The 9,697-nt window shown below is 37.2% G+C and overlaps 1 protein-coding gene across 2 annotated transcripts; it reads left to right on the top strand.

Moving 5' to 3' along the window:
• The first annotated feature begins 4,229 nt into the window (after positions 1-4,229).
• Positions 4,230-9,444, top strand: LOC103696901 (Ubiquitin-like superfamily protein). Of its 2 annotated transcripts, none has more exons than XM_008778623.5 (3): positions 4,230-5,014; positions 5,107-5,647; positions 8,971-9,444. In XM_008778623.5, exons 1-3 carry the CDS (start codon positions 4,392-4,394, stop codon positions 9,130-9,132), a joined length of 1,326 nt encoding a protein of 441 aa, XP_008776845.3. In that variant the 5' UTR covers positions 4,230-4,391; the 3' UTR covers positions 9,133-9,444. The 2 variants fall into 2 exon arrangements, with proteins under 2 accessions (XP_008776845.3, XP_088565209.2); XM_088709083.2 differs by having other exon boundaries at positions 4,232-5,014; positions 7,847-9,444.
• Positions 9,445-9,697: the final 253 nt, after the last annotated feature.

A 9,697-nucleotide genomic window follows, 5' to 3' on the forward strand; every position in this document is an offset into this window, starting at 1 on the left:
TTGAAATTGCTTTTTTAATCCTCATCACGATCTCGCTTGCAATCACGATCGCCTTCTTCCCCCTGGCTATCGCGATCACCATCCTTCTTTTCCTGCTATTGCGATCGTGATCCTATCGCGATTGCCTCTTACCCTCGCCTGATCGTGATCCTTCTTCCCCCCGCTATCGAGATCATGATCGGGATCGCGATTGCCTTCTTCTCCTGCGATGCCATGTGATCCTCGAAACAGCAATTTTCAAAGATAGAAAAAAAAATCCTCGCTGCTTCCAAATCTTTCCTCTCTCAAATATGGTCGTGGACTCGATCGATCTTCCAAATCTCTCCTCTCTATTTATATATTGGCTGCAGAAGCTAGTCTAAAGATATATTGCTAGACTCCAGGGAGTTTTCATTTTAAAAAAAGGTATTTCAATGTCATCTTGCCTTCTCTTCCCTCTTGTTGATGTCTTCTATTTTTCTCCTATTAAGCTAAACAAAAAAAAAAAACATCATTGCAAGTGTTAGAATAACAACAATGATTGTTGTAGCTAATTTTGTTTCATTCCTATTTGCTTGTATACCTATATATATATATATATATATATATATATATATATATATATATATATATATATATATATTGGCACATCTACCTATTAAGGGTATTTTAGTTATTTTAATTTTGAAACAGTTATTTTTTTAACAGCATTAGATGGCATGGGCATATATGCAAAAATAGGATAAAAAAAGATAGAATAGCAAAATAAGTATTTTACGAGAGTATACATACAAATATCAATTTTGGAAGGGTATTCATGCAAAATTTAATACGTAGGAGGGTATTCATACAAAAAATTCTAAAAAAATGATGGATGATATTTGTATTACATTTTTACTAAGCTATCCTTTCATAAAAAAATATTATTATTATCAATTTATAATGCTTATTTGTAGAAATGGGACAATATATAAGTTTATAATCTTTATAATTTATAATTATATAAATATTTTTAATTTAAATTTAAATTTAAATTAATAAATAGTTTTATAAATTAATTTATATAATAATTATATAAATAACTAGCTAATTTATAATTTCTTTTAAATAGTTAATTAATTTTATATAAATAGCTAAGTGAAAAATAATAAATATAAATATAAATAAAAGTAGTATTAGAGTTTTGTCAAAAAATTAATGAGGAATAATTTTGTCCATGTATAAACCCATCCCTCGTATACTCCATCCATCCTTCCTTGCATCCTCCTAAATTGGGAGGATGCAAATTGGTGGGCTATAATGGATTAACAGTCCTTAGGAGGATGCAAATTGGTGGGTTATAATGGATTAGCAGTCTCTCTTTTTTATCCATTTTTTTTTAATTTTTTTAAACCAAACGTGGATTGAGGCCATCTATACTTCCAACCTCATCCATCCTTCCTCTTATGATCCCAGACAAACATAGGGTAACGACAATAGCTGTAGTAGCATGGATTTTAGAATTGTTTGGTTGCCTATGTTATCAACTCGTGTAACTCATTTTACAACATTTGATTGGATGTAGTTGACTTTGAAATGTTTACATCATACCTGCCAAACTACAACAAACCAAGTAGCATAGCTGGGTTGCTAACAAACTGAAGGAAGTTTCTTGTGCAATGAAAAGGTGCATCTGAACCAAGAATAGCTAGGGAAGGCCCTCTCATAAACTTTACTAATTAATATTCTAATATATATGTGTGTGTGTATATATATATATATATATATATATATATATATATATATATATATATATATATATATATATATATATATATATATATATATATATTAAAATGGAGATTCTGCTTATGCCAAGCTCTTCATTCACCATATAGATCGCTGTATTAATAAAATTATTAATAAAGCTCTTTTTTTAGTAAGGCTTTAATTTAATACAATTTTTTATCTAATTTTATTAATAAGAAACTTAATAGCTTATTAGACTATATTAATTCATAAACTTTTTATTAAATTAATATAAAAAATTAATGACATTATCAATAACCATATTTGCTTAATATATATTGCTATTAATGAAATCAAAATATTTGGAATGCAATCCGTAGTATTTGGAATGCAATCGAAATACAATGGACTTTGAGAGGTTGGCCTTCAAATTTGCATGATTGATGGACTAATTGGAGGTCTAAAAAATTCCAATCATATCCAAGAAGGGCAGGGGACCAGCTCTATTTACTCAATTCTTCAGAAGGCCTCGCATTCCTTTCATAACTGGAAACACTTGTGTCCAAGGAAAATGCTAGGCCGCCATGATCGTCAATTGAAGAGCCCGAGTCGTTGTTGCATCCCCGCCATGACAACGTCCCAAACGCATGCTTGACAGCAGCCGAGAATACCATCCTTCATTCAGTTGGTGTCTGAAGACCCAACAAGCCGGCAAATTTTTTGTTTTTACGCTGAAACATTTTTTTTTTTTTGGTGGTAAAAGTGGCTACTCATTTCATATAGCTCTAACATGAGTACAACCTGTCAGATCACAGAAAAGCAAAAAATACAAGGGAGAAGGAACGTCTGCTGCGAACGTCCAAAAAAATTTCCGAAATATCGGGCGACAAAGGAAGCGACCCAGTCTGCTGCCCGTTTCGCCTCCCTGAATACGTGTACTTCCTGAAAGTCACCTATCAACTGAGCCATCCTGCGAGTCTTCCGGATAAGGGGATGACCATCTCCATACCGATCCGCCCTCCGGATCCAATCAATCACCACAGATGAATCTCCCTCGAGGTACACCCACTCGGCGCCTAGTACCTGCCTCGCATTGGATATGCCCTCCCAGACTGCCCGCAGCTCTGCCCCAACTGCTGTAAGTCCTGGCGTGCGCCGCCCTCCTACTGCTATCATCCTACCAAAGTGGTCTCTGATCACAAATCTAACCCCTCCAGTCACACCATCCACTGACCTACTGTCGTCGAAGTTTACTTTGAGATACCTAAGGGGTGGGGGTACCCAAGAAACAAGGGTGAATCGGGGCGCTGAAACAGCGTGAAGAATACCCTAGATGTTCCTAGCTGTCCTAGAAGTAAACACAGCGGCAGTCGCAGTGACCTCCCTCGTATATAGTGTCGCTCTATCCACCACCATCTTCGGAAGCGACCTCCTTCTCTCAAATAGGCCGGCATTCCAGTCCAACCAAATGTAGTAGGACAAGTATGCCATAAAAATTCCTGCCTTAGCAACTCTAGGACTCCGCATAGAATCTCTCAGTAAATGAAACTCTCAGCATGAAGAGTACCTCAGTTGTCCCTAGTCATCTCAGAAGTATACTGGAACTTCTGTTGATTGCTTTTCTACGTGGTTCAATACTTTGTTGCTCTCTCTATAAATATCTTTTGTAATTACTCTTTAGGACCCATAAAACTGGATGGCTTTTGTCTCCCTAATTCTCAGAAAAAACAAAAAAGAAAAAAAAAAATCTTGGTGGGTTCATATTGCAAGATCACATTAATGATTTGCATCTTATATGAGATACCCTCACATCACATCTCTTTGTCTTATTTATTTGGAAATCAACATAATTTCTAGTCCCATCATCTTAAACCAATGTAAACAGTCAAATTGAGTGTCCAATGAAAATACCAAGATCCATTAGAGTTAGGCATCAATGGTTGGACAAATTAGAGTAAATCTAAAATTCTAAGGTTTGCTTTTAAATATGGATATTTTGAGAATGTGAACGTTTTTTCATATAAGAAACTGGGATACTAATATATTTTCAGAAATTTTAGAATAGAAATATTTTGAGAACATGAAAAAAATTATTTTATACAGATGTTATAAAAATAGCTAAGAACTTTAGATATTGAAAAGATAAAACGATTTCACATATATAAATTTCAGAAGTTGACTTTCACGTACAAATTTTTGATAAAACCCTTCATAAAAATAATTTTTGTATTAAATTAGTTTCTATTGTAATTGGATGCTTGGCCTATTTTTTTTCTAAAGATTTGTGTTAGTTTTGGCCTACATTTCATTCATAGATTTGTTGGACTGCAGGACCCTAAAAAAAATTATGAAGATTTTTTTGCTTCCACAAAATTTGAGATGAAGAGGTATTGAGTTAATATATGTCTTACTTATTCACAGGAAAATCCAGCTTCCAAACAGTTTCTCAAAATTGAAGTTTTGGACCGAGTCAACCGACGTTGACTCAAACATATTACCAGCGCGTGTACATAAGACTCCTTATAGGACGTAATATCCTAAACCAGAGACAGTTTAATTAAGGTTGCCGACATTGCGTTCCCGTCCTGAAGGCTCTCGTGCCCTCTCCTCTCCTCTCATAAAAAAAAGTAGGGTTTCGTGGTAGAGTCCCAGAAAGGAGAGAATAGTTCTCTATCGGAATTCTAATGGCGGTCTACCAGATCTTCGTCAAGCTTCTCGATGGCAGGACCCAGTGCCTCCAAATCCCGTCCCCCACCGTGTCTGGTGAAACCCTAAAACGCGATCTCTTCGGCAGAACAAAGATTCCTCTCCGATTCCAGCGCCTCGTCGCCGGATCCAGAGAAATCTTAGACGAAACCCTAATCTCGGCCTCGCCGGACGGCCTCTTTCCTTCTTGCAGCCTCCTCCTTCGCCTCCGCGGCGGGAAGGGAGGGTTCGGGTCGCTCCTCCGCGGGGCGGCGACGAAGGCCGGGCAGAAGAAGACGAACAACTTCGACGCTTGTAGGGATATGAGCGGCCGCCGGCTCCGCCACGTGAACGCAGAGAAGAAGTTGGATGAATGGAAGGCGGAGGCCGAGGAGAGGAAGTTGGAGAAACTCGCGGAGGATTTCTTGAAGAAGAAGGCGAAGGAGGTCAAGAAGAATTCGACCGTGGAGGTGGAGAAGTACTTGGAGAAGTATAGAGAGGACACGGAGAAGTGCATGGAGGAGGTGGAGGAGTCGGTCCGGCAATCGTTCGGCCTGTACAAGGAATCAAAGCGCAAGATGTTGCCGACATCTGATCCATCGAACAAGCGCCTGAAGATTTGGTGAGTTTTAGGGTTCCTTTCAATAACACGGACTTTTTTTTTTAATATAATAAATTTAGGATTTTTTTTGATTGTTGGCTTTAATCGTGCAGGTTGGGGAAGCAAAAGATGGATGAAAGCGATAGTGATGAGGATGAGGAAGATGAGGAAGATGGAGGCAGTGACTTCGGGGATGAGAAATCTGTGGTGCTGGATGACGGAAATGGAAATTGTTCGAGACCTAATAAAGTAGAAGAGGGAACTTTGGCTTCCGGTTCTAATTCAGATGGAGAATCATCAGGCGGAGGCTCTGCACACAGCAACTTGGAGGAAGTGAATGGAAACTTTGATCTGGAATCTCCAGCGGTGGAGCCTGGCTCTGGAAATGGAAATAGTAATTCAGAATCTGAAGATACTGTTGTTAATGAAATGGGAGTTCAAGAAGAAGCTGCTGCTGAGAATAATAGTGTGGCTTCTACTTTACAAGAGGTTCAGAATGGCGTGATTTCCAGTTCAGAAGGGGTGCCTGAGTCGGTTGAGTTCAAAGTAGAAATGGAGAAGCATGTAGAAGTTAAAACTGTTGATCAGAGCACTGGTGTTAGTTTGGAAGAGCCATTGAATTTTGACAAGTACAATTCAGCTGCAGAATTGGAGGTATGTTTGTGATGACCTTTCTGTTTTAGGTGCTTCCTTACCCCCACAACCAAATGTTTTATTTGTCTCATTTAATTGATTGAACAATTAAACCGGCTTCTAAGTTTTTTATGGCAAAATCTCCTGGAAAGATGACATTAACAGCGGTCATGCAGGTCATTAGCTTTATTTTAAGCAGTTAAGGAATATTGAATTGAGAACCTTTACCTGTTTTTTTTTTTTTCAAAATCAATTTGGAATTAGGATTGGAAAATAAAGCAGTTTGGATTGTGTTGTTGGAACTAGTGCACCTTTCAAGTCATCACTGTGAATTATACTTGCCTGTAGTCACCCTGCTCCCCCCCCCCCCCCCCCCAAACAAAAAAAAAAAAAAGCCCTAACCACCCCACACAAAAAAGAAAGGATAATAGACCTATCAAGATATGGTTTTGGACCTTTATCAATAGGAGATGTCTTATCCTTCTCATTTGCTAACGGGATGTGATTACTTTGAACCAATGTATTGTTTACAATTTAGAATATGTTGATGAAGTGGAAGTGGAGAATGCACTTCCACCGTTGACATCTTACTGTCCCTGTCAAATAGGGCTATCAGCCTTGAAGCAATAACAATGAATTTTAGACTCAGTATATCAAATTTTCACAATGCTTTCCACGCACACAAAAAAAGACAAAAAAAAGAAAGAGAAAAAACCCTAATGAGCTTCCTTTGGTAACTTGGAGAGCTTCATAGAAGTAGGGCCTGATCAATTCTCTATCATAATCATATGTCAAACATCACTAATTGCTTAATTGCGATATGCAATGGTCTTTCCAAACATGGCCTCGAGCTTGCTACTTGGGCCTTACGAACATCATTATAGTGGTAAGAATTGAATCCTCATGTTTCACACCCATGCCATTCTGGGGTCAGTATGGTATGCATATCATCTGCATTAATTGGTTTAAAAGAGATGCTTTGGTACCAAAAGATGCAAATCTTTGAAGTGCCTGATACTCTATTTATTGGCGTAATATGACATGCTAAATTATTGACATGTTCATTTATATATACGAAATTGATACATCCTTACTAGTGGAATAGGAGACAATTTGAATCACTTTGATATAACCATTGACATGTCGACATAAGTTTAGCAACCTTATTAACATAAAGATGATTGTAAATTTCCCCCCAAGAATGACCTTAAACATGTCTGCTTCATTAAATAACAATGTAACATATAAGCTATTGGGAACTAGCATCATATTAGGTCAAACGAACAAAAAGTAATTTAATGTTAAAGTCAAGTACCTACTTTTTTTTAAAGAAGCATATAATTAGATGCTAAGGCATGGTCTGAGGGGGTACGATGCTCTGTATATGCACTGATTTTATAGGTACTAAGCAAATGATACAAAGCAATGTACGCCTTAGGAAAATAAAAAAGTAGAAAATGATATGAAGCAAGCTGAGCATTTCTGTGTTATCAAAACATATTGAGAAAATCTCATATCACCTTGGTTTATGGTGTTCATTGAATCACTTGAGGGCACACGAGAAATATAGTGCTGAAGGTTGACCTTTAAATCATGAAGCTAGTTCTTTCACAAATGTAATTGTTATTTATTTCCACACTGACATTTAGAGTAAAGTTCTGAAAACTTTTTCCACAGAGATTGATTCAGCTTTGCACACTGTCCATTTCTATAAGTTAAGGCAATGCCCTAATACTTCTCAACAACCAACTTTCAACATTCTTCTTTTTTTTTTTTTTTGAGATCATATTTAGTAATAAGGATGCTGGTATTTGCAGCATTATTTGCATTACTACATAATCATAATCATAATCATGAAGGCTTTGCTGTGGCAGTGCTATTTGCAATATTACATCTGCCTAAAATGCCAAATTTTATCTAATGGGTCCCAGTAGAGAGGGCTTATTACTTTTCATTGTCTTTGTTCTTAATCGTTAGCTTGATTTAAGCAAATAAAGGCTATTCTTCTTAAAGTTTGAGTTCATATATCAGTCACAACATGCACGTCATATCCCATCTTCAAGATGCTAATCATATTCATTCTAATCTCATAGAGAGATTGACAGATCTACACTTTTGTCTTTATGCTTTTTAGTGTGCTTTGAAATCTATCAAGCACACAGATTAAGTTTTCCACAAGTTCCTGGTAATGCATAATGCTGAAGCCATGGCTTATTCTAGGGGTTCTATGCTGGTGAAATTCTCCCTCGGATGCCTAGTACTCCTAGTTTTGTATGATGAGTAAAACAACGAATTATATCATATCCTGATTATTGAAGTTGGGCTCAGATAGAGGATTTCTCTGAGGAGGTTTGCACTCTCAAAATTTATCCTCTCCCATTAAGTGGTGTTTTTTTTTCCTGTTTTAACCATTTCTAGATGAACTGCTGGCGTGATTTGAGTCATCGAGTCCATAACAAAGCACTATTGCTGGATGTTAAATAAGATGTGGCGGCAGAAAAATTCGCATGATCAAGTTGTGGCAGATTTTGCATGAGACTTGAGGAGGTACTGTTTTGCTTGTAATTAGAGAGATGACCACATTGCAAAAAAATGGCTTTGAAGACTTGATAATGCTAGAAGGTTGCTTGTTATATTATAGTCACTCCTAGATGTCAAGAAGGCAGGAAGATATTAAACTGGTACCATTGCCATATCAAAGTTTCGCATATGAGGAGGCATATTGGTATTGGAATAGGCCATTTGATTGATAGCAAGGGTTAATTAAAGTATTTTTGGGGCATTAGCATGCTATGGTATTTATTTAGCCATGATGTCAGAAACTTGTTATGCTATTTATGTATGTTTTGCCTTGGAGCTGTTTGACATATAAAGTTCAGTGTGTGATGATGTCTCTGATTTTAGGTATTTATTTGGAACTTAGTGGGATAAGTTGCAAATTTTTCTTTATTTGATCTGTTGGATTATATGGCTTAAAAAAACCTGCTAAGATAAAACTCATAATGCAAAGATAATCAGGGTTTTTGCTGGTCTTAATAGCAGCATCTTGGCAGATTTTCTCATCTGAAGTTGCTTGGACACATACTTTGCTTGGTTGGCATCATGACGCCCCACAACCCCAACCATCGCCCATTAACTTCAGGAAAAAAATATTAAAAAAAACCCTCCTCCACTCTGGCGTTCCTTCAAGTATTCTTGTTCCAATGCCTGCTTAATAAAGTTTACTGTTTGCATCTTTAGCTGTAATACAATGCATTCTTTGAAGAGTTATTTATGCTGCAGTCTTACCACATGCAATGCTCGGTTGTTTTTGCTACGGCTGACATAATGGTATTTGTTTGTAGGTTCTTGGCATGGAAAGGCTCAAATCAGAGCTGCAGGCACGTGGATTGAAATGCGGTGGTACATTGCAGGAGCGCGCTTCAAGGCTTTTCCTGCTAAAAACAACTCCCCCGGATAAGTTGCCCAAGAAGGTGCTTGCGAAGCCTGTAGGTGGAGGAAAATAGATGTCAGGCTTTACTGCTATGCTGTCTGGCTTGATAGCAAATTTAATGCCTTCTGGACGAGCAAGGTTCTAATGGAATCAGTACTGTGTACTTAAAAAATTACTGACTAGGCAAAATGATGCTTGTAAGATGCTTGAGGACAAGCTTGAATTATTTTTACAGTCATGGGGGACCTTAGGTATGGCAGTTTTAGTTTCTGCAACTTACTACATAATGCTCCCTTGATGTTCACTTGGTGCTTGCGTTCTGGAATCTTAAGCTTGTATGAGATCTATGTCTATTCATATTGGTAATTAACTGTCATATTAGTAATTCTTCTCTTTCTGTGGCAATGATTGCATGTTGCTCTAATGCTTATCTGATTGAATGTCAATATTTCTATAAGCACATCCATTGTTGAGCCTCTTCTAATGCCAACATCAATCAATTTGTGAACTGAGCTTAGTTTTGGTTCGATTAATTAAAACTTTGAATCGAGCTCAATTTAAGCTGAGCTTGAGTGTAGCATAAGCTTTTGGGATCCATTGATAATCTGAGAGGTACAGAAATAGATGAGGCTCGATCC

Source organism: Phoenix dactylifera, chromosome 1 (genome assembly GCF_051530095.1).
Source record: "Phoenix dactylifera cultivar Ajwa chromosome 1, Ajwa_hap1_PhDact_Kaust_v1.1, whole genome shotgun sequence".
Classification (NCBI taxonomy): domain Eukaryota; kingdom Viridiplantae; phylum Streptophyta; class Magnoliopsida; order Arecales; family Arecaceae; genus Phoenix; species Phoenix dactylifera.